Source organism: Carcharodon carcharias, chromosome 13 (assembly GCF_017639515.1).
Source record: "Carcharodon carcharias isolate sCarCar2 chromosome 13, sCarCar2.pri, whole genome shotgun sequence".
Classification (NCBI taxonomy): Eukaryota; Metazoa; Chordata; class Chondrichthyes; order Lamniformes; family Lamnidae; genus Carcharodon; species Carcharodon carcharias.
The window spans coordinates 75,131,400-75,150,278 of record NC_054479.1 but is presented as its reverse complement, the minus strand read 5'-3'; the positions used below and the strand labels follow the sequence as shown (position 1 = coordinate 75,150,278).

The 18,879-nt window shown below is 47.8% G+C and overlaps 1 protein-coding gene and 1 long non-coding RNA gene across 4 annotated transcripts in view; one reads left to right on the top strand and one right to left on the bottom strand.

The window, feature by feature from the left end:
• ess2 (ess-2 splicing factor homolog) overlaps positions 1 to 2,388 on the bottom strand; it is a 17,695-nt gene extending 15,307 nt beyond the window's left edge. For 2 of the 3 annotated variants that reach the window (XM_041203595.1, XM_041203596.1), the window contains exon 1: positions 2,224 to 2,388. In XM_041203595.1, the coding sequence (XP_041059529.1) occupies positions 2,224 to 2,337 (114 nt within the window). In that variant the 5' untranslated portion in view covers positions 2,338 to 2,388. Of the gene's footprint in view, positions 1 to 2,204 lie in introns of all 3 variants that reach the window. The other variant, XM_041203597.1, reaches the window with a different exon arrangement.
• LOC121286470 lies at positions 2,384 to 18,879 on the top strand. Its single transcript, XR_005944937.1, has 3 exons — positions 2,384 to 2,511; positions 12,436 to 12,548; positions 16,137 to 18,879. It is a non-coding gene; the product is annotated as an uncharacterized LOC121286470 (long non-coding RNA).

Below are 18,879 nucleotides of genomic sequence, written 5' to 3'. Positions count from 1 at the left end.
AGGGGACGGCGAGAGGTGGGGGGGGAAGAGGGGACGGCGAGAGGTGGGGGGGGAAGAGGGGACGGCGAGAGGTGGGGGGGAAGAGGGGACGGCGAGAGGTGGGGGGGGAAGAGGGGACGGCGAGAGGTGGGGGGGGAAGAGGGGACGGCGAGAGGTGGGGGGGGAAGAGGGGACGGCGAGAGGTGGGGGGGAAGAGGGGACGGCGAGAGGTGGGGGGGGAGAGGGGACGGCGAGAGGTGGGGGGGGAAGAGGGGACGGCGAGAGGTGGGGGGGGAAGAGGGGACGGCGAGAGGTGGGGGGGGAAGAGGGGACGGCGAGAGGTGGGGGGGGAAGAGGGGACGGCGAGAGGTGGGGGGGGAAGAGGGGACGGCGAGAGGTGGGGGGGGAAGAGGGGACGGCGAGAGGTGGGGGGGGAAGAGGGGACGGCGAGAGGTGGGGGGGGAAGAGGGGACGGCGAGAGGTGGGGGGGGGAGAGGGGACGGCGAGAGGTGGGGGGGGGAGAGGGGACGGCGAGAGGTGGGGGGGGAGAGGGGACGGCGAGAGGTGGGGGGGGAGAGGGGACGGCGAGAGGTGGGGGGGGAGAGGGGACGGCGAGAGGTGGGGGGGGAGAGGGGACGGCGAGAGGTGGGGGGGGAGAGGGGACGGCGAGAGGTGGGGGGGGAGAGGGGACGGCGAGAGGTGGGGGGGGAGAGGGGACGGCGAGAGGTGGGGGGGGAGAGGGGACGGCGAGAGGTGGGGGGGGGAGAGGGGACGGCGAGAGGTGGGGGGGGAGAGGGGACGGCGAGAGGTGGGGGGGGAGAGGGGACGGCGAGAGGTGGGGGGGGAGAGGGGACGGCGAGAGGTGGGGGGGGAGAGGGGACGGCGAGAGGTGGGGGGGGAGAGGGGACGGCGAGAGGTGGGGGGAGAGAGGGGACGGCGAGAGGTGGGGGGGGAGAGGGGACGGCGAGAGGTTGGGGGGGAAGAGGGGACGGCGAGAGGTGGGGGGGGAAGAGGGGACGGCGAGAGGTGGGGGGGGAAGAGGGGACGGCGAGAGGTGGGGGGGGAAGAGGGGACGGCGAGAGGTGGGGGGGGAAGAGGGGACGGCGAGAGGTGGGGGGGGAAGAGGGGACGGCGAGAGGTGGGGGGGGAAGAGGGGACGGCGAGAGGTGGGGGGGGAAGAGGGGACGGCGAGAGGTGGGGGGGAAGAGGGGACGGCGAGAGGTGGGGGGGGAAGAGGGGACGGCGAGAGGTGGGGGGGGAAGAGGGGACGGCGAGAGGTGGGGGGGAAGAGGGGACGGAGAGAGGTGGGGGGGGAAGAGGGGACGGCGAGAGGTGGGGGGGGGAAGAGGGGACGGCGAGAGGTGGGGGGGGTAAGAGGGGACGGCGAGAGGTGGGGGGGAAGAGGGGACGGCGAGAGGTGGGGGGGGAGAGGGGACGGCGAGAGGTGGGGGGGGAGAGGGGACGGCGAGAGGTGGGGGAGGGAGAGGGACGGCGAGAGGTGGGGGGGGAGAGGGGACGGCGAGAGGTGGGGGGGGAGGGGACGGCGAGAGGTGGGGGGGGAGAGGGGACGGCGAGAGGTGGGGGGGGAGAGGGGACGGCGAGAGGTGGGGGGGGGAGAGGGGACGGCGAGAGGTGGGGGAGGGAGAGGGGACGGCGAGAGGTGGGGGGGGAGAGGGGACGGCGAGAGCTGGGGGGGGAGAGGGGACGGCGAGAGGTGGGGGGGGGAGAGGGGACGGCGAGAGGTGGGGGGGGAGAGGGGACGGCGAGAGGTAGGGGGGGGTGAGAGGGTACGGCGAGAGGTGGGTGGGGGGAGAAGGGACGGGGAAGAGGGGATGGCGAGAGGTGGGGGGGGGAGAGGGGACGGCGAGAGGTGGGGGGGGAGGGGACGGCGAGAGGTGGGGGGGGAGAGGGGACGGCGAGAGGTAGGGGGGGTGAGAGGGTACGGCGAGAGGTGGGTGGGGGGAGAAGGGACGGGGAAGAGGGGATGGCGAGAGGTGGGGGGGGGGGAAGAGGGGATGGCGAGAGGTGGGGGGGGGAAGAGGGGACGGCGAGAGGTGGGAGGGAGAGGGGACGGCGAGAAGTCGGGGGGGAGAGGGGACGGCGAGAGGTGGGGGGGGAGAGGGGACGGCGAGAGGTGGGGGGAGAGGGGACGGTGAGAGGTTGGGGTGGAGAGGAGGAGGGAGGGGGAGGAGAGTGGTTTGAAATGGGTGTTCTTGTGGTTCGACCTTTCATCCTGCGTCCTACCCCGATGTACGATTCCTCATCCAGAATCCGCTTCTTGCTCCGTCCGTTCCCTGGACTTTCAGTGCTAGTAGCTACCATCGCAGCACTCCACTGCTCCTTCCCTTCACTCCCCATCCCTCAGGCCTAGTCTTCGCGTCGCTGACACTGCGCCTGCTCCGCGCCGAGCCGCACAGCCTCTCGGGCGGTGTAGTCCACCCCTCCCCGCAGCCCTGCGCCGGAGGCTATTCTGCTCTTCCTGTCTGTGCTGGCTCATGCTCAGTCTCACGTCTCTACTTTTTGTTCTTAACTGTAAGTTTCTCATGTTAAACTACCTGTATAACTCCCTTTTAAAGTTATTTTCTATTTGAGAATTCCAGATTCGAACAACTCTTTAAGTAAAAATCATTCTCAATTCCCTCCGGAATGATTTTAAATCTATGACCTTTGATTATTGACCCCAGCACCAGAGGGAATAGTTCTCTCAATCTACTTTCTCAAAACCTTTCATCATCTTAAAAATCTCTAATTTTTAAAAATTCTTTCACAGGATATGGGTGTCACTGGCTAGTCCAGCATTTATTGCCCAACCCTAAATACCCTTGAGAAGGTGGTGTTGAGCTGCCTTCTTGAACCACTGCAATCGATGTGGTGTAGGTACACGCACAGTGCTGTTAAGGAGGGAGTTCCAGGATTTTGGCCCAGCAACAGTGAAGGAATGGCAATATATTTCCAAGTCAGGATGGTGTGTGGCTTGGAGGGGAACTTGCATTTTGTGATATTCTCATGCATCTGCTGCCCTTGTCCCTCGAGGTGGTAGAGGTAGCAATTTGGCAGATACTGTTGAAGGAAATTAGGTCACTTCTTAACCTGCTCTCTTCCAAGGAGAACGTTCTTAACTTTTCCAACCTCTCTTCATGACTGAATCTCAAGGTAACATCCTTCTCTGTACCTGTTCTAAGCCCTTACATCTTTCCTGAAATCTGCACAGAATTTTTCACAATTGTGACTTAACCAATGATTTATAAAGTGCTAGCATGATCTTTTTGCTTGTATATTCTCTTCCTCTATAAAACCAAATAACCCATATTTTTTAAACCTGATGATTAACTTGCCTCACCACCTTTAAAAATTTATGCAAATTGACTCCAAGGTATCTCTGCTCTTTTACAGTTTTCAGAATTATGCCATTTATAGCACACTGTCTCTCCACATTAATCCTGTCAAAGTGCATCATGTCACAGTTACCCACACTGAACTCCATTTGCCATGTTTCTGCCCAATTTCACCCTTCTCACAATGTCATCCAGAAGCCTAAAATTATCCTGATTAGCATGGAGTCCAGCTCAATGAAGCACTGCTCTGACATTGTATTTAACTTGGGGATTTTGGTGAGTGAGGGAATTTGAAGGAAGAGGTGCTGTGCTGGTCTTTTACAAAACAGAGAGCAGTCCAAGTGAGGGAGCAGAAGACAGCGAGACCTAGCAAGTAACTGGGAAGTTTCTAGCTAATAGTCCAGAAACTAAAGGCATGGAAAGGAACATTTAGCCCCGTGGTTGGCACATCCTGTGCCATGTGGGAAATCCTGGATGCTTCTTGTGGCCTGGACAACCATGTGTGCAGGAAGTGTTGCCAGCTAGAGCAGTTCGAGCTCTGGGTTTCAGGGCTAGAGCGGTGGCTGGAGTCACCGTGGGGCTCCTGGAAGGCTGAAAGCTTTGTGGATATCATGTTCTTGGAGGTGGTCAGCACAGAGCTTAAAAATGTGCAGGCAGAGAAGTGATCACCAGAAGGACAGAGAGGATCAGACAGACAGAGCAGAGACCTCATGAATGCATCTCACTCTCTAACCAGTTTAGAGTAATAATTCCTCAGAAGAATGCAGGAAGAGCCAAGTCCATGTCACCATGGGTGGCTCAGCTGCACAGGACAGAAGGAGGAAGAAGAGTAGAAGAGCAATAGCAGTAGGGGATTCAACAGTGAGGGGAACAGACAGATATCCAGTGCAAATGAGAATTCAGGATGGTATGCTACCTCCCTGGTGCCAGAGTCAAGCATGTCACCGAGTGTCTGCAGACCATTCTGAGGGCGGAGGTCGTGGTGCATGTCAGCACCAATGACATAGGCAGGAAAAAGGGTTGGTGATGAAGGCAGAGTTTAGGGAGCTAGAAGAGGGATTGAAAAGCAAGATCTCAATGCCTGTGAATTACTCCTGGTGATCTGTTATTGAATATGGAAATAGGAAGATAGAGCTGATGAATACACAGCTGGAGAGATATGCTGGAGGGAGGCCTTTCCTGAGGCATTGGGACTGCTTCTGGTGGAGGTAAGACCTGTACAAGCCTAGGGGGCTGGGATCAATATCCTCACAGGGGCTTTTGCCAGTGCTGTTGGGAAAACCTTAAAGCTGTTTGGCAGGGGGATGGGAACCTGAGAGTAGATTCAGAAAGGAAAAAAAAAGTTGGAAATGTAAGGTAGAAAATTAGTAAGTTTAGAGGCAGAAGAAACAAAGGCTAGAAAGTAGACAACAAGAGAGTTTTTCAATACTAAGTGGTACATACTTCAATATAATAAGTCTCGGAATAAGGCAGATGAGCTCAGAAGAAAAAATTGACACATGTGAGTATGATATTATAACTATTACTGAGTCAAGGTTGAAAGAAGGGCAGGAATGGCAGCTCAACATCCTGGTTACATGGATTTTCAATGAGATAGAGAGGTGAATTAAAAAAGGAAGGGGCCTCACAATATTGACCAAAGATAGCTGAGGAGGGATGATATGGTAAAAGGATCATCAAATAAGGTAAATGAGATAAATACATAAAGAAGAAGAGAATAACTAATGAAAGAGTCAGGCCTATTCAGGACCATAAGGGTAGCCTGTGTGGGGGGAAGAAGGACATTGGAATGGTTCTTAACGAAAACTCTGCATCTGTTTTTACAAAAGAGGGATGATACAGACAGGGAGGAGGAGTGTGAAATATTAGATGAAATTAGCATAGGGAGAGAGGAAGTATGAAGGGGTTAACATCTTTGAATGTGGATAACTCCACAGGCCTGGACAAAATGTATCCCCGGCTGTTAAGGTAACCAAGAGAAGAAATACCAGAAGATCTGAGAATCATTTTAAACCCTCTCTGGCTTCAGGTGTGCCAGAGGACTGGAAGACAGCTAACATTGTACCATTATTTAAAAAGGGAGAAAGGGATAAACTGAGTAATTACAGGCCTGTCAGCCTAAGCTCCGTGGGGGAAAACTATTGGAAAAATTCTGAGACAGGATCAATCTTCATTTACAAATACACAAATCAATCAAAAACAGTCAGCATGGATTTGTTAAGAGAAAGTTGAGTCTGTCTAACATGATTGAAATTTTTGAGGAGAAGACAAGGAGGTTGATGAGGATGGCCTATTTGATGTTGCCTGTATAGATTCTAACATGGCTTTTGATAAGGCTCCACATGGTAGATGGTCAGAAAAGAAAAAGCCTGTGGGATCCAAGGCAAAATAACAAGTCAGATCCAAAATTGGCTCAGAGACAGAAAGCAAAGAATAAGGGTCATTGGGTGTTTTTGTGACTGGAAGGCTGTTCCCAATGAGGTTCCTCAGGGCTCAGTATTAGGTCACTTGCTTTTTGTGATATATATCAATGATTTGGACTTGAACATTGGGGATTTAATTAAGAAGTTTGTGAACGATACAAAAATTGGCCGTGTGGTTGATAATGAAGAAGAAAGCCGTAGATTGCAGGAAGATATCAATGAACTAGTCAGTTAGGCGGATCGATGGCAAATGGAAATCAATTCAGAGAAGTATGAGGTCATGAATTTGGGGAAGGCTAACAAGGCAAGAGAGAACACAATAAATGGTAGGATACTGACAAGTGTAGAGGAACAGAGGGACCTTGGAGTACATGTCCACAGATCCCTGAAGGTGGCTGGACAGGTAGATAAAGTGGTCACGAAGTATCTGGCATACTTACCTTTATTACCCGAGGCATAGAATATAAGAGCTGGATCTGTATAAAACACTGCTTAGCTAACAGCTGGAGTACTGCGTGCAGTTCCGATCACCAATAGGAAAAATGTGAATACATTAGAGAAGCCAGAGAGGAGATTTAACAGGATGTCATCTGGACTGGAGAATTATAGTTATGAAGAAAGATTAGACAGGCCGGGGTTGTTTTCTTTGAAACAGGGGAGACCTAATTGTGAAGGGTTGAAATGGCAAAGCTCTAGGTGCTGAGGTGATACCTCCTGAACTCATCAAGTACAGGAAACCAGCACTCCTGAATCATCTGTACAAACTTCTCCGTCTCTGTCGGAGAGAGGGAGCAGTGCCCCAGGATATGTGTGATGCAAAGATTGTGACCCTGAACAAGAAGAAGGGTGATTGCAGTGATCGCAACATCAATTGAGCCATCTCCCTGCTGAGCATCATGGGAAAGGTATTTGTCCATGTTGCCCTTGTCAGACTGCAGATCCTGGCTGAATGCATCTGCCTTGAATCTCAGAGTGGCTTCAGAACTACAAGGTCTATAATTAACATGACCTTCTCAATCTAATAGTTGCAAGAGAAATGTCATGAGCAAAGGAGCACTTGTTTAGCAATAACCTGCTCACTGATGTCCAGTTTGGGTTCTGCCAGTGTCACTCAGCACCTGACCCCATTACAGCATTGGTTCAAACATGGACAAAAGAACTGAACTCCAGAAGTGAGGTGAGAGTGACTGCCCTTGACATCAAGGCAGCATTTGACCGAGTGTGGCATCAAGAAGCCCTAGCAAAACTGGAGTCAATGGGAAATAGGGGGAAAACTCTCCACTGGTTGGAGTCATACCTACCACAAAGGATGTGGTTGTTGGAGATCAGTCAGGATGGCTCCAGGACAGTACTGCAGGAGTTCCTCAGGGTAGTGTCCTTGGCCCAACCATCTTCAGCTGCTTCATCAATAGCCATCCATCATAAGGTCAAAAGTGGGGACGTTTGCTGATGGTAGCACAATGTTCAGCACCATTCATGACTCCTTAGATACTGAAACAGTCCATGTCCAAATGCAGTTAGACCTGTACAATATCCAGGCTTGGGCTGACAAATGGTAAGTAACAATCGTGACACAGAAGTGCCAGGCAATGACCATCTCCAACAAGAGAGAATCTAACATTCACTCCCTCCACCACTAACACACAATAGCAGCAGTGTGTACCATCTACAAGATGCACTGCAGTAATTCACCAAAGCTCCTTAGACCAATGACCAAACCCATGACCACTACCATCTAGAAGGATAAGGGCAGCAGATAGATGGAAACACCACCATCTGAAAATTTCCCTCCAAGTTACTCACTATCCTGACTTGGAAGTATATTGCCATTGCTTCACTGTCGCTGGGTCAAAAACCTGGAACTCCCTTCCTAAGGAGTGTGATGGAATACTCTCCACTTGCCTAAATGACTACAGCTTCAACAATGCTCAAGAAGCTTAACATCATCAGGATAAAGTAGCCTGTTTGATTGGCACCCTATCCAGCACCTTAAACATTCACTCTCTCCACCACCAACGAACAGTGGCAGCATTGTATATCATCTACAAGATTGCTGGTGATCTTGGAGCCTAGATATGTGAAGTTATCAACAACCTCCAGTGTCACATTGTCAAGGCTGACAGATGGCAGATTGGCACTATCCTGGACCATGACAATTGTCTTCCTGGTTTTTGTTTTGTTCATTCACGCGATATGGGCTTCGCTGGCTGGTTCCAGGATTTTGACCCAGCGATAGTGAAGGAACGGCGATATATTTGCAAGTCAGGATGGTGAGTGACTTGGACGGGAACTTGCAGATGGCGGTGTTTCCATGCACCTGCTGCCCTTGTCCTTCTAGGTGGTAGAGGTCGCAAGTTTGGAAGGTGCTGTCAAAGGAGCCTTGGTGAGTTGTTGCAGTGCATCTTGTAGATGGTATACACTGCTGTCACTGTTCATTTGTGGTGGAGGGAGTGAATGTTTAAGGTGCTGGATAGAGTGCCAATCAAACAGGCTGCTTTGTCCTGGATGGTGTCGAGCTTCTTGAGTGTTTTTGGAGCGGCATTCATTCAGGCAAATGGTGAGTATTCCATCACACTCCTGACTTGTGCCTTGCAGATGGTGGACAGGCCTTGAGGATTCGGGAGGTGAGTTACTCTCTGCAGAATTCCGAGCCTCTGACCTGCTTTGTAGCCATAGTATTTATATCGCTGGTCCAGTTCAGTTTCTGCTCAATGGTAACCCCCAAGATATTGATAATAAGGGATTCAGCGGTGGTAATGCCATTGAATGTCAAGGGGAGATGGTTAGATTCTTTCGGAGTTGGTCATTGTGTGGTGTAAATGTTGCTCGCCACTTATCAGCTCAATCCTGAATGTTGTCCAGGTCTTGCTGCATTTGGGCTTCACAGAATCACAGAATCTTTACAGTGCAGAAGGAGGCCATTTGTCCCATTGAGTCTGCACTGGCTCTCTGAAAAAGTATTCTACCTAGCCCCACTCCCTAGCCTTTTCCGCGTAACCCTGCACACTCTCTCTTTTCAGATAGCAATCCAATTCCCTTTTTGTATACCTCAATCATACCTGCCTCCACCACCCTCTCAGGAAGTTTGTTCCAAATTCCAACTACCCTCTGGGTGAAAAAATGTTTCCTCACATCAGTTTTGCTTCTTTGGCCAATTAATTTGGCTCTGTGCCCCTTAGTTCTTGATGTTCTCTTAAGTGGGAACAGTTTCTCACTATTTACTCTGTCCATACCCCTCAGGATCTTGAATACCTCCATCAAGTCTCCTCTCAAGTCTTCAAGGAAAGTAATCCTAACCTCTTCAATTTATCCTCATAGCTACTGTTCTTCATCCCGGGAATCATTCTTGTGAATCTCCTCTGTACTCTTTCCAATACCTTCACATCCTTCCTCAAGTATGGTGCCCAGAATTGGATGCAGACACTTCCTCCTACCTCTCCCTGGACCATGACCCCACCACTGAACATCAAGCCATTGTTTCCAGGACTGTCACTGACCTCATCTCCTCTAGGGATCTTCCTTCCACAGCTTCCAACCTGATAGTCGCCCAACCTCGGACGGCCCACTTCTACCTCCTGCCCAAAATCCACAAACAGGACTATCCTGGCAGACCGATCGTGTCAGCCTGTTCCTGCCCCATGGAACTCATTTCTCGCTATCTTGACTCCCTTCTCTCTCGCCTTGTCCAGTCCCTTCCCACCTACATCCCTGATTCCTCTGACATCTTACGTCACATCAACAATTTCCAGTTCCCTGGCCCCAACCGCCTCCTCTTCACTATGGACGTCCAATCCCTCTACACCCACTGGGATGGTCTGAGGGCTCTCTGCTTTTTCCTTGAACAGAGGCCCGAACAATCCCCATCCACCACTACTCTCCTCCGTCTGGCTGAACTTGTTCTTACACTGAACAATTTCTCCTTTAACTCCTCTCACTTCCTCCAAATAAAAGGTGTGGCTATGGATACTCGCATGAGCCCCAGCTATGCCTGTCTCTTTATGGGGTATGTGGAACATTCTTTGTTCCAGTCCTACTCCGGCCCCCTCCCACAACTCTTTCTCCGGTACATCGATGATTACTTCGGTGCTCTCGTCGGGACCTGGAAAAATTTATTAATTTCCACCCCTCCATCATTTTCACATGGTACGTTTCTGACACTTCCCTTCCCTTCCTTGACCTGTCTGTCTCAATTTCTGGTGATAGACTGTCCACCAATATCCATTACAAGTCTTCCGATTCCCACAGCTACCTCGACTACAGCTCCTCACACCCCGCTTCCTGTAAGGACTCTATCCCATTCTCTCAGTTCCTTCGCCTCCATCGCATCTGTTCTGATGATGCTACTTTCAAAAACAGTTCCTCTGACATGTCCTCCTTCTTCTTTAACCGAGATTTTCCATCCACGGTAGTTGACAGGGCCCTCAACTGTGTCTGGCCCATCTCCCATGCATCCACCCTCACACCTTCTTCTCCCTCCCAGAAATATGATAGGGTCCCCCTTGTCCTCACTTATCACCCCACCAGTCTCAGCATTGAAAGGATCATCCTCCACCATTTCCGGCAACTCCAGCATGATGCCACCACCAAACACATCTACCCTTCACCCCCCCTGGCGGCATTCCATAAGGATCGTTCCCTCCATCACATGCTGGTCCACTCCTCCATCACCCCCTACTCCTCAACCCCCTCCCACGGCACCTCCCCATGCAAACGCAGAAGTTGCAACACCTGCCCCTTCACTTCCTCTCTCCTCACCGTCCAAGGGCCCAAACACTCCTGTCAAGTGAAGCAGCATTTCACTTGCACTTCCCTCAACTTAGTCTACTGCATTCGTTGCTCCCAATGCGGTTTCCTCTACATTGGAGAGACCAAACGCAGACTGGGCGACCGCTTTGCAGAACACCTTCAGTCTGTCTGCAAGCATTATCCAGACCTCCCTGTCGCTTGCCATTTGAACACTCCACCCTGCTTTTATGTCCACATGTCTGTCCTTGGCTTTCTGCATTGTTCCAGTGAAGCTGAACACAAACTGGAGGAACAGCACCTCATCTTCCGACTCGGCACTTTACAGCCTTCCGGACTGAATATTGAGTTCAACAACTTTAGATCTTGAACTCTCTCCTCCATCCCACCACCTTTCCGTTTCTTCCCCCTCCTTTTTGTTTTTTCCAATAATTTATATAGATTTTTTTCCCACCTGTTTCCATTATTTTTAAATGTATTTCCACCCATTGTTTATCTATACCTTTTATGCCCTTTTAGTATTATTTCACCCCACCCCCACTAGAGCTATCTGTACCTTGCTTGTTCTGCTCTCTACTCTTAATTAGCACATTCCTTTAGATAATATCACCACCTTCAACACCTCTTTGTCTTTTGTCTGTGACATCTTTTGGTTATCTCCTCCTATCACTGGCTGCTTGTCCCAACAAACCCCCCCCTCCTCCGAAACCAGCTTATATTTCACCACTTTCCTATTTTTACTTAGTTCTGTTGAAGAGTCATGAGGACTCAAAATGTCAACTGCGCTCTTCTCCGCCGATGTTGCCAGACCGGCTGAGTTTTTCCAGGTATTTTTGTTTCTGTTTTTGTTTTGGATTTCCAGCATCCACAGTTTTTTGTTTTTATTTCTTTTTACATATATTGGTTTGGACATTAAGCAGAGTAGCTCTGGAATAACTTTAAATCAACAATCCTATTTAGGTTGTACTACTTCAATGCCAGTTAATTATGCTAGGTCATCACAGGAAAATGATATATCTAAAGAATAAACAAAGCATTTGCAAGCTTGATTGATTTGTTGTACTGATTGTGTAATTAGACTAGACAAGATGTTCATTTTGATGTTTTGGAGTTAAGTACCATGATGAAGGACCCTAAATTCAAAAAATGTTTGAAGGGCAAATAAAACATTAAAAACTTATAATCTGGATAAAGGTGTACTTAAATTCCCATTCACAGGTCACCCAAAAAATATGAATCTAGACATTTCTTAGTGATGCTTCACATGCTAATCTTCCGATGGGTATTTGAGTGCAGCTGGTGAGAATGGGAAATGTTGTTCTTTAGTTTGGGAAGCTAAGAAATTAAAAAAGGTTGTTAAAAATACTCTGGCTACTGAAACACTGGTTCTTTTGGAAGCAATAGAAATAGATTCTGGTCACCAATTGTTTTAAGTGATATACGTACAATGGGTGTATTGGAGATAGTATGCCTATTGAATATTAAGTAGATAATCACACTTTATGCACACTCTCTGAGTGAGAAAATGTTATGGATTGGAGAGAAAGGAAATCTCAAAAATTAAATGGGTGGATGCAAGTCATCAACTGTCTGTTTTACAAACATAAATACACATCCCACAATGTGATTTGTTTTGAAATTTTTGTTGTACATATAAGTTTTAATTTCCATTTAAAGAAAGGAATCTTTTTTAAAATTTGTTCATGGATGTGGGCAACACTGGCTGGGCCAACATTTATTGCACATGTTCAGAGGGCATTAAGAGTCAACCACATTACTGTGGGTCTGGAACCACATGTAGGTAGGGACCAGGTAAGGACAGCAGATTTCCTTCCCTAAAGGGTATTAGTGAACCAGGTGGGTTTTTACAACAATCAGCAATGGTTATATGGTCATCTGTAGACTTCTAACTCCAGATTTCTTCTGGATTCAAATTTCACCATTTGCCATGGCAGGATCTGAACCCGGCAAAGGTGGCAACACAGTGGTATGCAGTCAGGAAGGAGTGGTCCTAGAAGTCCTCAAGATTGACCCCATACACCATGGAGTGTCATGCAACACGTCATGGGTAAGGAAACCTCCTATTGATTACCACCTACCACCTTTCTTTCAACTGATGAATCGGTATCCTTCCATGTTGAACGCTGCTGGGAAGAAGCACTGATTATAGAAAAGGCACAGAAGGTGCCCTGGGTGGGAGACTTCAGTGTCCATTACCAAAAGTGGTTCAGTTGCCTCACCAGTGATAAAGTCCTGAAGGACATGTCTGCTAGACTGGCCCTGCACAAGGAAGAAATTTACTTGATATTGCCTTCACCAATCTTTCTATTGTGGATGCATCTGTCTTATGACAATGTTGGAATCATGGAATAGTTTCAACAAAGAAGGCGGCCATTCTGCCAACAGGTCTTCCAGCTCTTTGCAAAAGTTATTTATCTAGTCCCACACTCCCAATCATTTCCCATAGCCCTGCAAATGTTTTATCTTTTGATAATTATCCAATTCCCATTTGAAAGCTTGAATCTGCCTCCACCATGCTTTCAGGCCACTCATTCCAGATTGTAACCACTCACTGCATAACAAGGTTTTTCCTCATGTTGTGACAATTATCTAGTTCATAGTTTATAATAATATTTTGAGGTAATGTTTAGTTCTGGGACGATTAAAGTTTAACTGTAGAAAATGGATAAATGCAACTGAAGCAGGTTGGGGTCTATAACACTTAAAGAGTTGACTTAAGGGGTTAATAGCTAGAAAGGTAAGATCTTGAAACAGCAGGTGGGCTTACTTAGTTGGTAAGCTGGAGACATGATGTCTACACTGCTGACTAAGATTTGCTCTGCAGGTAGATGTTTTGTTCTGATCGTTAGAGCTAAATTAGTTTAAAAACATTCAGTGAACCCTAAAAGGCTTTGTCATCATTGCTTAAGAAGGAGCTTAAGAAGGTTCTCTAGTTTAATTTATCTGTGTGTTGGCTGGGAAAGAGATTGTTCTGCAGCAGGGGAAAAGGCTATACCAAAAGGGTACTGCTGTTAGCACGCTCCAAATATTTATGGCTTGAAGAATCCCTGGGAACCATTCAATGTAGCTGTTAATTGCAGTTTGAACTTAATGTGGTTTGCAGCTCTGAGAAGCCCTGGGAGCAGTTTGGTGCAGTTATGGCTCAGGAGAAATCTAGGGGAGCTGAAAAGGTGGTGGAAGATCACAGATTCTGTGCTGGAGCCAGTTAGGGCTCAAAGATGCCCTAGGAGTCATTTATAGTTCAGCGCAGCTGGGAAACTGTAATTCTGAGAAATCCATGGGATCCATCTTGGTCAAATCTGCCTTCTAATGTGCAATGTAGTGTGTTTGACCACGGTTTGCCTATTAATTTATATTACCTTATGATAATTCTGAATGTTACAGTATAAGATAGATATCGTAAATTATTTTGCTTTTCTGACTTTGTATAGTAAAGTTTGTTTAAAACTGTAGAATCTTGTGGATTTATCTCCTAGTGGGTAACTCGGATTTCAAACTTTTGCCTACTTTAAACAAAAAGTTACTGGTCCCTAGCCAGATTGTTCCATTGTCACCATTGGTTCTTTTGCCAGTCGCCTTAGATCAGTGCCCTCTGGTTCTTGACATCTCCAACAATGGGAACAGTTTCTCCCTGTCTACTGTGTCCAGACCCCTCATGATTTTGAATACCTCTATCAAATCTCCTCTCAAGCTTCTCAATTCTAAGGAGAATAATCCCAGCTTCTCCAATCTAACAACGTAACTGAAGTCCCTCAACCCTGGAAACATTCTTGAAAAGCAGGTGAATCCAGAATATTACTGAAGAGTATATAAATTAGTTAAACTTAAAATGAAAACTGATATTAGGATGCACGCTATCAATGAAAGTACCAGACATGTTGGTAATAATGTCTGTGAGGGGCTAATACAGATAAAGGCAGCACTGGTTGAAAATACCTCTAAAGGAGAATTTAAGTCCCAGGGCTAGGCAACAATAGCAGAATTAGTATTTCAGAGCAATGAGTTTCAATGGGAGACTTTGGTTCAGTTAACAGAGAAAGGGGCAACAGAGGGAGATTGTTGCTCATTTCAAAGGGGCAGTGTTGTTCGCAGGAGGAGGAGAGATGAAACTGAACTGAACTCAATGACAGGCATGATGAAGGTGCTTGAAATTCTGCTTTTCAGTCAAGAATCATTTTAATAAGAATTAAAAACATAAAATGCTGAGAAAACGCAGCACGTCTGGCAGCATCTTTGGAGGGAGAAACAGAGTTAACGCCTCAAGTCCAGTATGACCCTTCTTCAGAGCATTTACTTTCATCATTTTAAGAAGGGTGCTCTGTAGTTTCTGCTTTCTACTGGGTGTCTGTACTCCTGTATCCTGGTTCTTTATCTTATTCCTCAGCACTAGTATATTGAGTACCTGAGTAATGTAATACACCAGAGCTCCAGGACAACGCAGCTCACTTGATTAGCATCCTATCTACCACCTTAAACATTCACTTCCTCCACCATGAACGCACAGTAGCAGCAGTGTGCACCATCTACAAGATGCACTGCAGCAACTCACCAAGGCTCCTTCAACAGCACCTTTCAAACCCACGACCTCTAATACCTAGAAGGACAAGGGCAGCAGACACATGGGAACGCCACCACCTGGAAGTTCCCCTCCAAGTCACTCGCCATTCTGACTTGGAAATATAATCACTGTTCCTTCACTGTCACTGGGTCAAAATCCTGGAACTGCCTCCCTAACAGCACTGTAGGTGTATCTACACCACATGGACTGCAGCGGTTCAAGAAGGCAGCTCATCACCCCCTTTCAAGGGAATTTAGGGATGGGCAATAAATGCTAGCTTAGCCAGCGATGCTCACATCTGAACATGATAACAAGCAGATAGAGTAACATGGCAACTGGTGAACACATGACAATTTGCAGTTGATCTCCACCATGGGTAGGACAAGGAGGCAATTCTCAAACCAACCCCAGCCAGAATGAGAGCCCATGTTGGCACCAATCTGATCTACACTGGCTGTCAAGCCAACCACTCCCCCCATTTATCAGGCCCTCTCACCTTGGAATACTGTGACAGCATATGCAATTACATGCATGTTGTTGTGGAGCTATGGATAGTGATGGTAGCAGTTCTCTTTCTATCACATGGCTGACCAAGAATCTCTCCCACTCTTACTGCCTGCCCCTGATGTGTGTTGAAAGAATTTGCAGGTTGATACTCAACCGGTCTGGCTGCATTATGAACACTCCTTCCTTGGCCATCAAGTCCTGAAGTGAGACTCGAACCTGAAGGTTCTGACACAGACAGGGATGCTACCCACTGCACCACAAGACCTCGACATTTATTCATTGTTCCTATACCATCATTTCAAGGCTCACGCAAGAGGGTTAGTTAGGTGGGGTGTGAAGGATCCTGCCTGTGCTGCAGAGCTAAAACTGAGCAAGAGGCAAGGGAGAACCTTAACAAAAAACATGAAGGCAATCACATTTATTCACCAATGTGAGGATGAGTGGGTTAGGAGCTGGGGAGGTGTGTACAGGGGGTGGGGGTCAGTATGATCAGGCCACACAGGAGTTTCTGTGATGAAGGCCGGTTTGTATCTCTGGTTTAAGTCTGCCCCATGTTATTTTCTTCTTCAGGTGAGGTTCGATTCTGTCGTCTCCATTTTGCTCTTCGGTTTTTGAACCAAACCTGTAAATAGAAAACAGAATGAGATTTGCTGCATTACTAACAGGAGCTAGACGGCAACAACACCCTGCACTTCACTGTCAAGAGGCAACCGACTTGAGGAGCAACTCAGACACCTGATCTTGGAGGCAAATGTTACCCTGCGCGTTGTGCTGTTGAGATAAGCAAACCTATCCTGTCACAACTGAGCTCTGCCTCAAGGACCATATCATAACTTCAATTCCCTGTCACAGCCAGACAGCTGCGGGACATCTGACGGGCAATGATCAGGTAGAAAGCACACCTGTGATCAACTAATGATGTCGGGTGCACCATGAATCGAAACCCTTCTTCCCTCACCACTTTATGAGCCACACATTTAATTCTCTAATCTGCTTAACCCTATGCCAGTTGGCACATGGTTCAGGTAACAATCCAGAGATGATTATCCTTGATGCTCTGCATTTTAAATTGGACTTTAACTCCATAAACTCTCCCAACAGAACATTATTCCTGCTTCTACCTATGTTGTTTTCCTACAGGGAACATGAAAGCTGGGTCCTCTCCCTCTTACATCATGTTCATCTCTAGCCACGAAGATATATCCTTAACCTTGGCACCAGGCAGGAGAAAGAAACTTCTGAACCCTTAGTCCTGGTTGCAGAGAACAGGATCTATCCCTCTGACTGTACTGTCCACTATCACTACCACATTCCTCTTCGCTCCTCCCAAGTAAATGGCATCCTTTACCATGGTGTCATGCTCAGTTTGCTCATTCATCCTACTGTTCTTGTTCTCACCTAATCAGGTAGCAAATACATCGTACTTGTTGGTCAAAGGCAAGGGCGTTCTCAAGGGCAATTAGGGATGGACAATGAATGCTGACCCAGGTAATGTCCACATCCCATGAAAAAAATCAGATGGGTAAATGTAATCGGATTAATCAGAGTAAGCAGATAGTGGAGTTCTAATGAATGGCCATGATCTGAAATGTTAACTCTGCTTCTCTCTCCACTGATGTTGCCAGATCAGCAGAGTATTTCTAGCATTTTCTGTTTATTATATGAGCAGATAGTGTTCTGTGTGAATTAGAAATTCCTAATATCAATCCTGAAACTACCTTTCACCACCTTGAACCTGTGGTCTTTTGTACTATCACAATTTACATTTGATTTCTGGCTATGTGTTAGATATATATTCAGTGGTTATCACTCATCTGTGGGTCAGAAGTCATTGGTCCAAAACCCACTTCAGAGTCTTGAGCGTATAATTTAGGCTGACACCCCAGTGCCTGCTGAGAGAGTGCTGTATTTCAGAGATGCTGTCATTCAGATAAACGATTAAGCTGAGGCTCTGTCTGACTTTTCGAGTGAGTATAAAAAATCCCATGGCATTATTTCGAAGAAGAGCAGGAGTCCTGGCCATATTAACCCCTCAATTAACATTATCACATTGCTGTTGATGGGAGCTTACTGTCCACAAATAAACTGCTCCATTTCATACATTGCAACAGTGATGACACTTCAGCCAATGAAGTATTTTTTGAAAAAAATACTTTCAGATGACTTAAGAATATAAAAGACACATAAAAATGCAAATCTTCCATTCTTTCTTGAGCAAGGATCAGGAGTAAGGGATCAGAGGACATATCCGGGGGCTGGACTAATGGTGGAGAAATGAGGGGTCAGGAGGAAGATCTCAGGAGTGAAGTTGGAAGAGCGAGGGTTCAGGGAAGAGGTCAGGAGGGAGCATGCAGGAGGGAAGGGTCAGGAGGGAGGGGGGTCAGTGATTCCTCCCGACCCCTACCTCCACTCTCTCCTCCCGCAGTTGCACTTGTTTGGCCAGCTGCTCCCGGCTCACCACATCCGGATACTGATTGCATTGGAAGAACTCCTCCAGGGCTGCTAGCTGCTCCTCAGTGAAGATGGTTCGATGACGTCTAGTGCGCTTGTAGAGCTGATGGGATTCATGCAGCTCCCCCATTGGCCCAGCTACCTGCAAGAGAGGTGGGCCCAGCGTCTGAACCCAGTGAGAGCCACACGCTGACCCAAAGTTAATGTCAATGCTATTGAATGCGGGAGAGGCCCAACGGTCAGTGACAAAGTAACAAGTGTGGGCCACTCCAGCCCTCAGACCATTCCATTGTTCATGGTTGATCTGTATCTCAGCTTCATCTAATTGCCTTGTTCCCATAGCTCTTAACACCCTTGCCTAACAAAAATATAACAATCTCAAAATTAAAATTTTCAATAGATACCCAGCCTAAACTGCTCTTTGTGAGAGAATTCCTGATTTCCAAGACCCTTTATGTGAAGAAATGCTCCCTGATATCAGTCCTGAATGGCCTGGTTCTAATTTTAAGGTTCTCCCCCCTTGTTCTGGACACTCCCACCAAAGGAAATAGTATCTCTGTATGTGCTCTATCAAATCTTTTAATCATCTTAAGCACCTCAATCAGATCGCCCATTAACCTTCTAACTTCAAGGGAATACAAACTTGGTGTATGCAGCCCATCTCCACAGTTTAATCCCAGTTAGGTTCTGGTGAATCTACACTGCACTCTCTCCAAGGCCAATATATCCTTCCTGAGGTTCAGGGCTCACAGCTGAACATGGAACTCCAGGTGTGGACTAAACCAGAGTGCGATACAACTGAAGCATAACATCCATCCCTTTGTATTGCAGCCCTCCTGAAATAAAAGCTATTATTCCATTA